This window comes from Gavia stellata, chromosome 20, assembly GCF_030936135.1.
Source record: "Gavia stellata isolate bGavSte3 chromosome 20, bGavSte3.hap2, whole genome shotgun sequence".
NCBI classification, from domain to species: Eukaryota; Metazoa; Chordata; class Aves; order Gaviiformes; family Gaviidae; genus Gavia; species Gavia stellata.
This window is the reverse complement of record NC_082613.1, coordinates 5,705,940-5,723,756: the sequence shown is the minus strand read 5'-3', so window position 1 is coordinate 5,723,756 and position 17,817 is coordinate 5,705,940. Positions and strand designations below refer to the sequence as shown.

General features: G+C 39.4%; 1 protein-coding gene across 4 annotated transcripts in view; it reads left to right on the top strand.

Moving 5' to 3' along the window:
• Positions 1–17,817, top strand: part of GNAS (GNAS complex locus) — a 163,910-nt gene that overhangs the window by 136,811 nt on the left and 9,282 nt on the right. For all 4 annotated transcript variants that reach the window (XM_059827371.1, XM_059827373.1, XM_059827372.1 and 1 more), the window contains one exon: positions 15,426–15,480. In XM_059827371.1, coding sequence (XP_059683354.1) covers positions 15,426–15,480 — 55 coding nt within the window. The remainder of the gene's footprint in view (positions 1–15,425; positions 15,481–17,817) is intronic.

Genomic DNA, 17,817 nt, shown 5'->3' with positions numbered 1-17,817 from the left:
TCATCTGCTTGTTGGCAGTCTGTTCCTTGGACTTCCTGTGCATGTGCATTTATACAAAGAAGATAGCTGTAGTTTTACAAGCTGAAGCTGTAGGATCTAAACGTGGGTGGGATGGGGTGAGGGAAAAGTGCCATATTGAGAGTTCTGCACCTGTCACTAGTTTTGAGCATCACAATCAATACAGGGCAGCTAGTGTGTTCAAGATGCTGCAAAAATGTCTTAGGCTGGAAGATGCAGAGGAAAACCGAGAACGGCTATATTTAGTAGTCGCATATTATTAACTTCTGTGTAATATATCGATTGCTGCACTTAGGCACCCTTTTTTGTGGTGAATCTTACAATTTGCTGCTGAGTAGAGGAAGTGGAGTTAAAGTGCTGTAGTGTGATAAAAGCTGTTTCACATGTGGTGATAATGTTTACAGACTGTCTATGTATAAGCATGTGATATGGTGTAAGTAATGTAAGAACACACGTCCTTTTCACCAGAACCATTGAGCTTTCTCTCCAGACTTTCTCCCTGTCTGACCCATCTGATCTGAGTCTCTTCCACCTTGCAGTCCTTGCTGCCATTCTTAGTGTAAACCATGGTCCGGAAGCTCTAATTATAGTAATGCAGAACAAATGGAAATCCTGGAATTGTCCTCAGCACTCTTAAATCACATAGTTTCTAGTTACAGGTATCAGAGCAATAGGTGAGCCAGTCCAGGCTACAGCTGGGTTGCGATCGTTTCACTAGAGCTGCTGCGTGCCTCTGCTTCCTAGCACGGCTTTGAATTGCGCATTTCTTACCAGATCTGTGGGCTGTGAATGTCAGATGCCCACTAAGTTTTAGGCACACATTTGAACCAAGACTGCAACACTGAAGGGTACTGTACATCCTGCAGTGCTTCTTTGCAGCAAGACATTACAAGAGGATTGCTGGCTTTATGTCTTCATGCAAAATAATACACTTGGATATTAAGCACAGCTCTGTAAGGGTGGCCAAAGCCACAGCTGGGTTCATAACCCCTTATCGTACGTTGGTGTGGGAATATGCATTACATTTGGGGAAGAGAAACACCTTGTTAGGCCCCTTCTCATCTTTCCCACTTGCAGCAATTCTACCCATGATTTTTAGTGTCTGTTTTAGTTCAGTTCTTCTCCTGAGACTGTTTAAATGTTCCTTTCATGTAGAAGAGGAAATTTTTAATCTGTTAATAAATAATTTAGGTTTAGGGTTTCAGCCATTTAAAATGCAAACATGAGACACTGCCCTCTGCAGACAGAGATGGTCAAGCTGTGTGTCCTCTACTGGAATCTTACGGCTTTTAGTCATCCAGTGGAATTTGGAAATTTTCTGGAACTTGAATGCACACCTTGGGCTCTTCAGTTGGGCTTTTCTTTCCATCTGATTTCCTGCTGCCCGGCTGTGATTGACTGTATGTGTGGGGGGAGTCCACCCACTTGTGGTGTAAAAATGAGTTGCTATTCATAACTGTTTGATACTTTCTTTTCAGTGTAATAAAATAAAAAAGCATTATCCAGCATCACTGGAGTTTCAGAATTAATGCCTGCTGAGATGAAATTCTTTTCCACCTCTCAGTATGTTTGTTTCACACTACCTGCACAGGTAGAGCTCACCGCACCATTTTGTACTTGCTTCACAACCAGAATGGCTAGAATCTTTCTTTCTCCTTTCCCCCATCCCCTGAGGAAAGGGGGGCTAAAGTTAAGGTTTCCAGAGAATGTGGCAGTAATTTAAATTTAGCAGAGTTTTGTACTGTATACCTCAGCACAGAGGTTCTCTTCAACATTGGTAGAAAAGTGGTTTGTGCTGAACGCTCTGGCACTGCTTGGAGCAGACCCATGTCCGAAGAGGAGAATGGGGCTGTGGGAGAAGACTCCCTGCCCAGGCTTTCTCAGTCCTTGGCCTCTGTGGAAAGTCTGCCGGCAAGGAGGCCAGCGAGGATGCTGAGGCTGCAAGGGCGGTGCATGTACATCAACTTTAGTACCTCCTGAATCATAATATTCTCCTTAGTATAAGGTTCTGTTTTAAGGTAGAACTATCTGTTCTGCTATTGATGACTTTTAAAGTTATGATACTGAAATAATTATGTTCTATGAATAATATATTTAGTAATTGTTTAGGTAATTACAACACTTTAGTAATTGTTTAGGTAATTACAACACTTTATGTAACTGTCATAAATAGCATCAATAAAGCTAGTTTAAAAGAACGAATTCTGCCGTAAGCAGCTGCACTATCACTTCCTCGTTATAACATTGTCTTAAGTTAGTTACAGAATAAGGGATTTTTAAAAGTCTGTCCAAAATTTCCCTTCACCTCCTTTTTCCCACACAGTCACCTAACAGCTCTTTCTCACACGTGCATACCTGTCACCCGCGCACATCTCTGCACACTTACTACAGCACCATCTCAGTTCCATGTTTTGCAGCACCTGACTGCTCGTCTGTGAGTCAGGGAACTGCGACGGAAAACCTGTCTGTGCCGAAACCAGCAGACGTGACTCTTGGCTGAGAGAGGAAACAGGCTAAGGTTGTGCCTTGTCAGGGATTTTACTTTTCCTGTACACACTTCATTCTAAATTCTCTGTTATTTTAATCTTAAAATCACGCAGCTTGGAAAAGTCCACGTTAAAAAACACATTTTGCAAATGTTAAAATGTTTTGCAAATATACAGTATATCCTACTGTCTGTTCTGTGGACATTTGAATGATTAGAGCTTTTAATACTATTTTTAAGGTCTTTTATAGCCAGTCTTCTGTTTTGAGAGATGAGATTTAAAGGCGTTCATATTTTTATAATGATTAAAATTCTGCTTCAGGATAAGTTGAGTCAAGTTAGCAGGTCAGTGGAGAAGAGAGGGGGAAGAACTAAAATATTTTATTTAAAAGATTCTAAAATGGCATATAATGTCACTTGCTAAATTAGTGCTGTTTGTGAGCCTTTGTAAAGCCACAGTATTCTGTGAGGTGTTCATTTTAATTGTAAGCTTAAAAGCACTAAATACTCAAATGCAGTTTGGGTAAATACTCCATGGTCAATGACTATGTATTGATGTTATTACAAACAACATGTGAGTAAGTGAAGGTGGAGGGTCTATATTAGATTTTCCTTTAAAGAGCGAAAAATCTGAGCAAAGAGCAAAATCATGAAACTGGATGTCTGACAGTTCTTTTTGTTTGAGGTGTTAAATTTCCATGACAATAAGAGAGGGCTACACTTTTGCAGAAACATGGTCACTCCCTGTGAATGGCTTTCCCACAGAATTAGTACATTCACCTTTATTGTTTGCCTTTGAATTTGGCTTCAAGTTTGATTTCTTGCTCCTTTTATTTGCCTAAATGTAATGTGTGGCAGGGAGAGACAAGCACTTACATTTGACTTCTTCATTTTATTGTACGGCAAAAGAACACAGAAAAAGATATTTGCAGGCGATGCTTTTCATAGTAGTCAAAGATTAGTGTTGCTGTACTGCTCAAAATTAACAGTATAAAATGGCTGTTGTAGCTCTGTATCACTTGCTTGTTTTGAAATTTTTTTTTAAGTATGTCTGGTATTAAATTTCATAATCAAGCAAATGTTTTCAAGAAAAAAAGAGTAACAACTTTATATTATAACTCACTTCAGAACGAGAGGTGTGCTCTTGTACAGATGCTTTTAATACTAGCCGCCAGGTTGTGTGCCTCCTTTGACAGAGGCCTGGAGTTGTTTTTCCCAACTTGGAAAAAGAATGTTTAAATGAAAAAAAAGGAAGGGGTGGGGGGGAGCATGCCTCTGAGAAGAGCAAAAACTGAAACGTGAAATGTGAGCTGCTGTGAGTTGCTTAAACTGTCAGCTCCCGAACAGGTAGTGACAGGTAGTCCTGTGAAGACACTGACTGCTGTTCCAGTCCTGAGTGCCTGCAGCAAGCATCACGTGTGACGCTAGCGTAAAAGAAATGAAATATTTGAGCGTCCTATGAGCAGGAACACAGTCAAAATTACTGCCTTTTTGCACAGGAACCTAGCTTCCTAAAATACTGAACAAAAATCTCAGCTGGGATGGCACCTAAGTAGGCAAGATTCCAGCATTGGGTTTATATTCTTGCATGTTAAATACATGTGAACTATTTCTCTGAAGACCTTTATGCAAGTATATTTAAATAAGGCAGTGAAGTCCTCCCTACCACCCTGCTCAAAACCCAGCAGCGGTTTGTCCTCCCATTGTTTTGGGCTCATCTGGGGCCTGATTCCTTCCCTGAGCTATCACTGCTTCCCGAGGTCCTGCAGAAACTCAGTTGTGGGATCAAAATTCCTTTTCTGTCATGTGAGATCATATCAGCTCCACCTACCTCCGTCTCTAAAACTTCTGTTAAGAATGATGTTGCCCATTCTTCAGATAGCAGTTGGGGAAGAACCTGGTTCTGTATTCTCAGTGTTTGGGGTTTAGGTTATACAAGCCACACACAAGCTCAAAAATGTGGGAACTGTCTGAACCTTTGATTTGTCTTTGTCCATTTTTGCAGAGACCTCTGTTTCTTCAAATTATGGAAACTAGTATGTAGTATTAGTTTATTAATTCTTCTATAATCTGAAAGGCATGGTGCAAATACCAATAAATAGTGCTTATAAAGCATTTTGTGGCTGTCAGATAGTATAGTTCTATTCGTGCTTCAGATCTAGCTCTTTGGTTGTTTGGGGATTTTTTGTTTTTTAATTTCTGGCTGTGTTTTTTGGTCCCAGTCATTGATGGAATATGCGTTTATTAACATTTTAAATTATTAACATAATTTTTATTTTATTTATTAGTGATGTCACTAATTTTGTTAGAATAATGCAGTTTTAAAATTACATGTACGTGACGGTCTTTATCAACTGCAAGCAATTCTACTGATTCGATAGCACTGGAGGGAGCTAAAGACCGTGAGGACAAGGTTCGTATAAATACTTTGTTGAAACACAATGAAAGGATATCCCATTAGGTTCACCTGTTTCAGTTGCTCAGAGCAGCCTATGGTAGGGGACATACTTATAAAATGCATAGGTTGTTGCCATATTAAAAATGACAGCTGAAATTGAAGCAAGCATTCATTTGCTGATTTGAACTCAAAGATGTTGGGGGGGTTGCAGGTGAATTTATATTCTGTAGAGGCACTCTTTTTAATTCCATTTAAAATTATTCATATTGATTTTTGCCTAAATGACTTTGCTTAAACAGTCTCCTTAGTCTAAGTTAGCAGTATATGTTCTTAAACCTGTCTAAGAAGATCCCTATTGCACCTGATTGATTTAAATAGATTTTGAAAAATTATTAAATGTAAAGTTTCCCTCCAAGTTCAGCCCCCCCAGAGCACAGGAGTGATGCAGTCAGTGATGCAGTTATGTCAGTTTCTTTTGCTGTATATAGGGTCTGTGACTTTAGCTTATAATTAAAAACAGCTTACAACAGAAATATCCCTGACCTTGTTCATAGATACAGACCTTTTTCTACTTTCCAGAAAGATAGGGATATTTAAGGGGGGACAGGGTGGGAGAGAAGTTCACCATCAGCCATACTTGAGTTCTCACTAGTCCAGCTTGATGGCTTTATAGATAGTGAAGACCATGGAAACAATTTGTTGTTATTTTCTTACAATTAAGTGTTAGACTTCAGCCTTGCATTCCTTGTGTAAAATTTAGTGTGCGGAGCTCTTGCTGAAATAACTAAAAAAGATACCAAACTTGATGGAGTACCTAGGAGTTTGATTCTTCAAGATGACACTCTTTGAGAGTCAGAGGAGTTTAAAACCATTTCAAGTGTCAGGAAGGACAGAAATTGCAGCAGGTGAGTCCCAGAACAGCCCGGGAGTGCAGGCTGCCACATCAACTCTTGCGTTCACCATGCCCGATTCCTGCCCTTGTGTCCGGGATTTGATTTCCCTGGAACTCTGCAGGCCCAACATACCACTTGCCTTTCATTCTGCGTCCAGTAACGCATGAATTGTTCAGAGATGGCTGATATTTTTATTCTGATTAATTGGCTTGTTGTTTTATTTTAAACACTGGTTCATTAATAGGGATAAGTAAAAATGAAGGCAGGCAAACTTGAAGTGTAGAGAAGAGATAACATCCCATATCTAAAGCAATAGATTTGATAGTGTTTTGCAAGAGACAGGATCATTAGTTAGATCCAAGTCTGGTGTGTTTGGCCCACCAAAATCCAGGAAGAAAACTTGGAGAAGAGGGACAGAAAGCAAAGTGAAGTGAGAAATTTTGTTACATGAATGTTTAATTGCTTCACCTTTTCCCATGTTTTTTGTCTTCTTTTGCAGCCTACTTAAAAGAGAAAAAAAAAAAAAAAAGAAAAAGTTAATAGGGATTGCGCCATATTCCTCCCCACTCATTCACACCATGTTCATGCCCCAGGCTTGCCCTGGAATCGGATCACGGCATAGTGATCTCATCCATACCGTTACCTTTCATTTCTGTACCCAGCCTTGGCCTTGGATCAGCTTACGTTTCTTCCTGGCATGGTGAAGTAATTTTCTGGGGCGGCATGAGGGGCTGTTCTCAAGTTATTTGACATATACAGGCTTGTATTGTGGAGTGAGCCTCGGAGGCACGCAGTAGTGAGTTGGTTTTAATCGGTCTGTTCTGGTAGTTGTGAGAGTGGGAAAATACCTTCACACAGGTTTGCAAAGCGGGAGTGGAGGCAGCTGGAGCAGCCTCAAGTGTTTGGGGTTTGTGTCGGTTATCGGTGGGGGGAAGCTGTGCGGGACAGGTTTAATTTGAAAACCGGTAATCGAGTACGGTCATAGGCAGATGGCTGTAACACTCGGGATAAAATATGCCCGCGGTCAGTGGGAAGCGTAAAGGAGTGCAAATGATCTGCGTGCGGGAGGCACCCCTCCAAAGCCATCGCTGGAGGAGGAGGAGGGATCCGTAAGCAGCATCAGGTCAAGGTGCAGAGTTAATGGCAGCGGGGATCTGGCAGGCGTTGTCTACGCAGGCGTCCTGGGGGTGCTGTGGAGGCCCTTCCAGCGCAGCACTGGAGTGTTGGCCCGGTTTGGGTTACCTTGTAGAGTTTCTGCTTTACAGCCCTCTCCCTCTCATGATTCTCCCAGACAAAAGCAGGAAGTTTGTTCATTATATGAGCCAGAAAGGGCTATCTCGTAATAATTTATGAATTGCTTTCTTAAGGAAGAAAAAAATATATAGTTCTACTTTATATAATTTAAATCAAAACTTGCAGTTGATTATAGGCTCTTAAACTAACTTGCAGTATCTTTATAAAACCCAATAAATCCTGAATTGCACTGCATTGCATGTTATAAAGTACATTTTCCAAAATACTTCTGTGAAAACTGTGTTTTCTGAAACGTACATTGTTCGGATGGCAAATGAGCAAACTGGATGTGGTAAAAGGAAGGGGGAAGGGGAGGAAAGTTTACATACAGCTTGAAGCCTGGATGGAAGTTAGTCTACAATTTTTAGAAATGAAAATATCCATGTAGGGACCTAAAGGAATCCTGTGGGCTGATGGTGCAGTTTGTGTGGAGTGCATGCACGGTGCCTTTGTGGCATACGGAAGATATTTTACTGTGGCTTAAATACTTATTATAGTTGCAGTTTTTTGATAACCATCTGTAGTCTTTATTGGGTTTTGATAGAGCAACTAAGATTTTATATTTTGGGAGTGGTGTACGCTGTGTTATATGACGCTGACTACTATTTCCAGTGTCTGTGAAATAGCAAAGTCTTACTACTTCAGTCTAATTCCTGAACTGTTGCTTTCATATGCTGTAGAAAATATTGAGTCTCCTGATTATACAAATGTCTTCTGTTGGGTAATATTGACAAATATACTGAATAACATTTTTGACATAACATTCTGTTCCCACACAGATAATTTGGATGTAATTGAATGGGTTGATCAAGAGTCTGTGCTAAAAATACGACATTTTCTCACCCACTAAGTGAAAGAAAATGCTTGCTCAAAAGGCAGTTTTGTCAAGCAGAGCCGCTGGAAAGTGGGCTGGGTTGTGCCGCGCGTACTGATTCTGCCCTCCACCTCTGAAGGCACGGCTCAGGTCTGGCCTGAGCTGCAGACACAGCTGGTTTGTACCCTCGGCGTAGTCCACGGCCGTAGGTTTGTCCCTGGTGAGGGTCCGAAGTGGCGATGTTGAGGGTGAGGAGGAGAGCAGCCGTCGCTGCAGCCTGGCCGGGGGGTTTGGGAACCTCGTCTCGTACCAGGCTCCTGGAGGCACCGAGCAGCCTGTGACTGATTTTAACTGGAGCAAAGCGCTCCAGCCCGTGCAGGATCCCATCCAGGACGCCTGTCAGGCTCGCAGGAGCGCTTAAATACACTGGAGCCAAAAAAGTACAGAAATAGTTAGAGGGGGAAGTTTTGAAGATCTCTTTTCTTCTGTTTTTCCTTATTTTAATGGTCTCCTGGGCAAAGGACTGCATTGTTACAGTTTTAAAAGCGGTGTGGTTTTGCTGCAGACTAGGGGAAAAGAAAGAAAAATAGACCTTAGAGAAAGACTGATGTTTAGTATGCAATAAAGTAACTTTTATACTTTTCCCAATCTCCTATCAAATAAATCTCACGCTAACAAGCACTCAAACCCGTTTCTCTGCCCGCCGCCCCGCACAAGCCCAGCCGCATTGTACCTTTCCAGCCTTTGAAACTGCCTGTGCCTATTTTTATTTGTCAGGCCGGGGCTGGGCTGGCCCCATTCCAGATGTGTCTCACAAGATTTGGTGCTGATGAGCTATTTATAGCACTGTGGTTCCATTGTCATGGCAACCGTGCTAGAGGCCAAGGCGGCTGGGAGCTATTTCTGGACTTGTGCTGTAATGTAAAACTGATTGGGAAAGTTAGTGCATCCTCTAAGCCAGACTAACTTTAGACAGGCAGAGAAAAAAAAAAAAAAAAAAAGAGACAACTACAACCTCTTTAAATAGATTTTTTTTTTTTTTCTTTTTCTCCTACCTTTTCCCCATTTCTCTTTTCGGTTGCTACCAGTGTTTGAAGGGATGGTTTGCCTTCTGCTGGATTTGTCTAGAATTCATTCATGCCTCATGGCCTCCCTGCGGATTACGCTTTTTTAATTATGCAGTCTAGGAAGCAGGGCACGTAACCAGCCTTGTTTTTAGGGCAAGGTTTGTATTTCATGGCAACACAAAACTACGGGGGCTTTGCTGGCTGGCTGCTGGGGTATGTTCAGGGGTTTTTGCAACAGTTGCAGTTCTTTATACCCCGTAGTTTTAATATTCTATTTTTTGTGTGTGCTTCATGTTCTCCACACCATATAAGGAACTGTAACCTTGATTACCACAAGATGATTCCAAATATATGGAGTCATACTTTTCAGCTTTCTCATTATTTGCTTCAAAATTAGACCCATGGTGCCCCTCCGCCTCCAAGTGGCTGGAATGCTGCGAGCTGCTTCTGTAATTACAGCTGGGGCCGCTCTCAGAATCACTTTTCGGGGATATGTCCGCATTAATGCTATCTATAATTAAATTCTGGGCTTTAGACTGTTTTTAATATTTTGTGTGACTTGCTACTTTGATAAGGAAATCATAATAACCAGTTGACTTGAAATTGGAAATAAATATCTGCAGCTTCTTGGGAAAGCTTTCTAAAGAGTTGTCTTTTGATTACTACATTTTTAACTTCATTTCCAATATAAGTCTGGTTTTGAATGGGGTCCTCATGTCTGAGAACTGACATGCAGAATTTTGTTACAGGAACATCATATGTGAGATGTTTTTACATGCAGTACAGTGCTCTCATAATTACACCAATACTATTTGTTACAGTACTGTCTCTATGTGCCTGTCTCTAAAGGCTTTTTTTTTTTTCCTTAATTTTCTTTGTGAAGTAGTTAAAGTAATTGCAAAGGTTTTGATGGAATTTTTTTTCTCTCCCTTTACCTAGTTTGTTTAGGGGGAAAAAAGAGCTATGCCTTTCTGAATGTTTTTAAATCGTTCAGTAGCATGTTTGTGGCATGTCTTCTACCACCACCCGACCAGTAAAAACCCCACCTTTGCAAATCGTAGAAAATATCAGTGTACCTTTAAAAACAAACAAAAGTCTACTAATGTCCCAATTTTAATTTTTAACTTCATTTTGAGGAAAAACATGGCAAGTTTGGTTTCATATACTGTCCGTGTTTGCAGGTTACCATAAATACTAGCAGACTGCATGTTTGCTTATTTTATTTGCAACATTCCTGTAACTTTGCCTGCTTTTCTGCTTCTCTTGCAAAATAAACTAGCTGAAATGTAGAAGAAATCTTTATCACCAGTTGAAGGAATAGGATTTCCCCCCACCCCGTATCCTGCTTGCTCCCAAGAACAGCAGAAACGGACAGACTTGAGGGACAGTCGATGTGCACATGCATGCTTGCAACTGAAAATAACCCCTGTGCCCTGGAGTTACCGTCAGTGTATCGGCCTGCGTGGGAAGGCACGGTTTGACACTGTAACAGACCTGGCTCTTCAGGGTTTGGAAGACTCTTCCGTACTAACAGGTTTTTAAACTGTGTTAAAGTTACAGTACATATATCATGTATTTCTCAGCCCAAATGCCCTTTTAAAGAGAGTAATATATCTTTGTACTAATCCTGTGACTCTGGCTTCAGCATAGACAAAATAGCTAAAGAAAGAATTTCTCAAATAGTTAACTGTTTAGCTTTTAGAACGCTGTTGCTGAATAACAGAAAGGACTATGGCAAGGACTAAAAAGGGAGAAATGAAAAATACACTCTTGTTTATAAACACTATTAATGTTGAGATAAATTTCAGCTTAAAACTACTTTAGGGAGCTTTGAGTTAGTTTTGTAGTCCTGATAGGGTACAGATAAGTAAATAAAAATCTGCTAGGCATTTGCACAGTTTGGGCTTTAGGAAGATCAGTAAACAAATACTAATTGCTTTTCGGACATAGAAACATGAATTGTAAAGATTGTTTTAGAGGTGATCAGGGTAAATACAACGTTAATGCTTAGTAAAATCTTGATGATTCTTAGTAATATTCTGGTTAATTCTTAGTAATATCTTGATTAAAAACACATGACTCGGAGGAAATGAAAATTCCATTTCCACGGACTCAAGGGACTCTGGGCAATTAACTTACTCCCTGTGTGCCCACCTTTAAAATAGGGTTAATGTAAGGTGTGCGTTTCAGGATGCCATGGTAGAGGCAGGAAATGCAGCATGAATGAAGGCAGGCAGGACTTGTGAGTATGATTTACTGCCTCTGAAATACCTTGAGGCTTTCAGAGGCAAGAAACTTCACAAATACGGAGTTCCAGTACTGCTACTGAGGGTTAGAAGTTATAAGCGAGTATTGTATTTAGTTGGGATTGAAGTTTTGAATTCTTGATTTGCAGTGTCTTACTGACACCAAAGAGGAGATCTTAATGTGTCTTTTAAGAGAGGTATTTTGTATACAAATTCAGGTTATGACTTGACAAAAAAAAAAAAAAATCTGGTGGAAATAAAGCTCTTCAAATGTATGTGTATTGTCAGCTTAAAGACACCTTTCCCGTGTTGCTCTAGACTGAAAACAAAAGCTCTTCTTCACAAAGCAAAAAAAAATTCTTGTCTACCAACCATTTCATCAGATCACAAAGAGTAAAATTTCAAGTTGCTGTTTATTGAAAAGACTGTCAGGAAATGCTGAAGGAAAGGCAGTCTCATTTCCCCCTCCCCGTTCCTCCCAAAACGGTGAAGTTGTGTTGTTTCTTGAGGTGGAAGATTTAATGTGTTACATACCTTTTCAGTGGGGAAAAATGAGTGCAGGCTGCAGTTCTTAGTCTGGCAGCAGCATTGTTCATTCAGGAAATTCCCCCCACATAGGGAGAAAACAACTCTCTCGGTATGAAAGAACTCCAGAATAAATCAGTAACTGGCATATATCTTGATCTGAAAATTGGGATATGGTTTTGACATATTAGGCTTATTAAAAATTTTGAAAGAACTGGGGATATGTGTATGACAATTACTTTGACCTGCGGGAGCTGAGGGAAGCTTCTGTCTGTCTCTCTGCACGAAGCCTGCCTCCTGAGTGCCCCCCTTAAAATTAAAGACACTTGATTCTTCACAAAGATCTGTTTAAAACATTTCACATGTGTTTTTCCTTCCCCAAGCTGAAGAAAGGGACCCAAAAGTAAAGCACATTTTTTATTTCAGATTGTTTTAAGTTTTTATTAATGCATTTCATTTTAATATCTCAGGGACACATCTGCTGCTGTCCTAGAGATGCTTCTTCTCCAGTGTTGCTGACTACAAATGACCTAAAGTCTTTTTTTTTTTTTTTTCTTCCCAACATGTCATAGCAGTATCTCTGTTATTTATAACATGGGCAGAAATGCCTTATACTAAGTGACACTATTTTGCAGAGCAATAACTGTTCCTGTTATTTAGTCTTGTCCAGAATCTGGCCCTAAGTGAGAATTGGCAGTGATGCTGAATGAATTATTTGCTTTCTGGAAAATAGCTTTCCCATATAATCTCTGGGAAAATTTTACAGAAGGAAAAAACTGACTTTTTAACTTGGTGCAAGACTTGCTCACAGTGTAAAATTTGGTTTCGTGGTTTGACAGTTTTACTTGAATTATTTCACCAAGGTCACTTTTCTTTCTCCCTGTGAGAAGGAGACATAGTAGATGGGCATATCTCCAGCAGACTTAGAACAATCTATAACAGCAGTGTATGCAGCACACAAAGCAGTACTGAAGTGGCCTCACTTGTGTTTTGGGTAGAGCACAACAAGAATTAAAAATAGAAATTAATGATGGTGAATTTGGTTTTATTTTGAATTAGGCTTTGTTCTCATCTGACTTGATTATTAGTTTAATTTAGTGGATAAATTATTTTGTCTTGACTAACATTGACTTAGAAGGCTCTGAACATAGTGTATTGATCTTTTCTGAACTCTCATGCTCCCACTGTTGCTCCTTATTTTAGATGTATCAGACCAGATCGAATTTCTGCTACTCTTTTCTCCTTACAGACACATTTATTTTTCAGTTGGCCAACTGAAAGAATAATCCCCTTTCTTTCCGTTCGAGCAAAAAATCAAACTGGTTTTTAATGTCTTTAGCTCTTTCTAAAGTTGCGAGAGGAGACTTTTCTGAAAAGGCAGAGGCACAGGAAGAAATCTTCATTTAACGTGTTGCTTTGCTCCATTTTCCCTAAAATGCCACTGGAAGCAGGGTAGGTTTTCTGGTAACTGTCACGCAGTGAAAGACTTCCTTCTTGAACGAGTATTGTTAGGAGTATCAGATGTTACTGAACGTTGGAACTTGTTTTGGGGGGAAGAAGAAACGTTTATTCCATTCAAACTTGTTTTACCTGGCATGAACATTGCTATTGGAATTCATCTCAAGTACAGTAGTGCTGCTCCTATGTGGCTGATGTTTTTCAAGGAAATCATAGGCCTAAAAATAGTCTGCATAAACAACAGTAAGAGGTTTGTACTTTCAGTTCCAGGTTTTAGCAATATCTTGTTGTTATTTTCTCATTGTCAGTTTCCAAAATCCATTAAGCTGGTTAGCAGAGTGTTTAAAAACAAAACAAAAACAGAACCAAAAATCCACCTCTTGTGGAACCTTGCGTGAAATGTTACGCTTAGATAAATTCAGTACAGAAAGGCTGGGTCATGGTAGTAATCACCTTTATATCTTTATCAGCATGTTATGTTCTGAACATTTTTCAGGCATCCTCCGACTTGTGAAATTGCCACATGATTCTGAAACTGTGGTCTTAGGGGAAAATACAATGTGGAAACACTCACACTAGTTGGAATTCATGATTGTTGTACGTATTTAACATCCTCTGTGTACTGAACAAAGAGCTTTGCTTCTTTTCCTTTGGATTAAAAAAGGAAAAATAAATTTACTTAACAGGCTGGAAGAGATGAGGAAAAAATCCAGCTTGCAAATTGCATAACACAGTTTGTCATCAATTTTATCCTTGTATATCTGTCTCCGCGTCACCTTTCATGATGGAAATTGGTCTTTACGCTTTGTCTTGTGTTTTTAGTAGCATGTTTGCTAAGATCCCTTTTAATGTGTTTAAAATCCTGTAATTCAGACTAAACAAAGATTACTTTTCATTTGTCTCTGAAACAAGATGGTCATCTAGTTCCTGGTGAAAAGAGCATTACACTGATGCCGCTGCTAAACCAGACACTTACTTTTCCTCCTTCCCCTGCTCTTCATGAGGTGTTTTAGAAAGTCAGTTGGGAAGCAGGGGCTGAAACTGAGGGCTAAGACCCTTGCTGATTTTCATGGGGGTTTGGTTTCTGATTTGTGAATCTGGGACGTGGCTACCTTCCCCCCCACCTTTAAATTGTTGCCTGCAACGGTAGGTAGTGCCCTTTCAGCGTACCTACCTACGGGTAGGGATCGAAGGGAAAACACACCTTTTCTCTGGGATTTCTGCTTCATAAAGAAAAGAATTCATGCAAAGGAATTTGAAAGGAAACTTAAAGTATATTGGTTTGAAGACTCTGATTAATCATTAATGTTATGGGTAAAGTTAACTTTAGAAGCATTTCTAGATCTCCTAATCCTAGTGAAATGGAAGGTGTCTGAGCACGGTGTAGCCCTGCTGCGTGCTTGGTGGGGACAGTGTGACTGGGGTGCGAACAGCGTGAAGTCTGCATCCTGAAGCTGCTGGTTTGCTACGTCTTCGAGGCTCATAGTAACACCACAATAAACCAGAGTTAACAAATCGGTGCCTTCAGATTTTTGCTCTTTGAGTTGAAGTGAAAGATAATTAGGTTACAGTTAATTGGTAAAAACATTTTAAAGACTCCAGGATATCCTCTTTAGGTAACGTGTAGTGAATTTGAATAAAATAAATCTTTTTATACCTATTTGACTTACTACTGCTACTCCTCCAGAAAGTAAACTGAAAGGCTGGTCCCAACAATTGACAGAAAAAGCAGTATTCCCTCTCAGTTAAGGAAACTTTTAATAACATCGGTTTAGGGATTTCATTTATTAAAAGCATTATGGTGACGATAAATTTTCAAAAATACTCATCTTACTTGCAGGAAGATTACATGTAGGCAATTTGTTTGAGCCATTGTTTTACTGTTAGAAGTAGCAGGTTATATTGTACAATTTATACGAATAAATGACCTAAATTAAACTACTTGCATGTCTGTTACCGGAGGGAGCCGAGCGGGAGGGGGCTGGCAGGCGGTGGCCAGGCCCGCTGGCCAGCCCTGGGGATTTGGCCCTCTGCTGGGTGCTGCGAGGAAGGGCAGTGCTCAGCGCTGACGCCTGCATGTCGAGCAGTTTCAGTGGACTGAGCATTTGGTGAATCCGAGTGCATTTGAATATACCAACTCTTACCTGGGAACCTATCAGTTAATAAAGCGTTAGATGCTTTGTCTAATTTGAGAATGACAAGTTAATCTTTTTCTTTTCTCTCCCCAGTTTTCTCGACAAGATTGACATAGTCAAACAAAACGAGTATACGCCGTCTGACCAGGTAAGGAAAGGCTCGTTAAGAGATTACACAACTTCTCTGCCCCCTCTGTCTTTGAGGATCACTATCTCATTAATTTTCCAATTGCCATTTGTGGCACTAATACAGGTATTACCATGTACTGTACGTATTTAGTGTTCCAGTAAAAATTACGATGTCATTTGGATTGAGATTATGTTTATACATGTAAATGTACTGTGAAATGAAAATCTGCCCAGATTCAAGACTTACATCATACTTCTGTGACACTAAAACTCAATTAACCATTTGAACGAGTAATTCATAATGTTTTGCCCTCCTTGCTCATTAGCCATCACGCACTTGCTTCCTTTGATGCAAAGTTGGTTGGTATCTTCTCAGCCCCACTGGTCCCACTGTAAACAAGACTTTGTAATAATAACCTTGTCAGAAGATTTATCTTATTTTATTTTTTTCAGAATAGGCATTGTAGTTTTCATTTTGTTACAGATAATCTGAGGATCTTTTTAGGGCCAGATCCCTAATCCAAAATCACGTGTATATTCCTAACTTTTTTCCCATAAATAATGAAATTAAGCATCTAGCGTACTTTTATAGGATAAATAACTAAAAAACATATTAATGTCCCAAAACTTTTGCAGACAATATTGATGAGGAGGGAACAGTTTGTATCCTTTAAAGTTGTTCAAGAATAAATTAATTCTTCATCCTTTTAAGTAAATACTTTTATTTTTTCACTGAAATAATTGTGTTTTCAAGAAACAAAATACTAAAAATACAAGGTTATTGTATTTGAAATTTGGAGCAACTCATCTTCAGATGTGAAACTTTAAAACAAGTATCAGTTTTATTTTGGAGGCTAAGGGTGCCAGGAGTTTAACTTGTATTTACTTATACTTAGCATAGAGCACTAAGTAAAGGACTTAGAATTTACTTATAGTAATTACATAAGTAAGGTGTGTATTTTAAGTAGTTACTTAAGCAAAATAATTACATATTTTTACTTCCATAAGCAAGCACAAATACTTACGGTGCTTGTTTGGGACCATTGACTGAATTGAAACTCCCCACGAGTATACTGTAAAACAGGTCCGTTTGGATTATCCTCTGGGATGTTACATGTTTCTCCTAAGAACTCCTGAGTGTAATAGTGAAATCACTTCCTTTCTTTTTTCTTTTTTTTTTTTTTTTCCTGAGGTGGGTGAGTGTTTTGTTTGTTTGGGGTTTTTTTACATCATACTTACATTGATTTCTAGAGATGCAGAGCTCCAGAGATTCAAGTTTTCTAAATCTGTTTCTGTTCGTTGGTGCATTTGATTTTCAAACTGTTTAAAACACAAGTTAGAACAATGTTTACATATACACATATTTCAATATGAGTATTAAAATAGCCAGACAACAATAATTTACTATCAGAAAACTGATGTTAAAATGTAGCCATTTTGTTTAATGATTTAACAGTGTTGTATAACCTTTGGATTTTGTGTGGTTTTGACTTTGACTAACCAGTTTGGTACCTGTGTAGTAAGAACAGAGCTTTTATTGTGCCTTTTTTTTTTTTTTTTTACAATCTGTTCACTTACATGATCTTGTCTGCTGCAAATGTTCCTATTTATCTGCTGTTTAGACCCATTGTGAAGAACATGAAAACTTTAAGTCCTAAATTACAAAACCTTTAGCTGAATTCAGAGTGGTATTTTGTAGTTAGTTATATCTGGACTGCATACTCAGTCTGCAGCCTCTGCAAATTAGGTTCTTCTAGATCAATTACCCACTAGACACTGTATATGGCTGTCACTGCTTTGCAATACACAGTAAATAAACACCAATACAGTTTGTTTCCAATAGGATTTTGTAGCGCTTATAACAATTTCAATTGTTTGCAGCTCATAACTTCTGATTATAATTTTTGTCTCTATGAGAAATTTAAAATTTTATGTTTAAAAAGCCTAATTCTTACAAGAGTCAAGTGGTTGAGCTCCTGGCTCTTTGAAGGAAAAGATGGAAAGTTCTGAGACCTAGACACTTCTTTTAATACCCAAGCGCTGAACAGTTGGGGGAGAGATCTGTCTTCTGGGGTTGGGAATTCTTTGGTGGTAGTTTAAAGATCCTGTTGTGTGCCACAGTCCCACTGAAGTCTGTGAATGCATCATCTGATCTCCAGGGATGGTTCTGCGCTGTTCTGAACACTTGCGTTGGCTTTAAGTGGCATGTAAATGTTTCCTCCTGTTCCAAGCTTGGCACTTACAACCTGCTGGTGAAAATAGATGTACTTTAAAAGTTGAGCACACCCATATGTGTGCACACGTTTGCAAGATCAAAACCTCAAATGCAGCTTCATAGTGCTCCATTCCCTGTTAT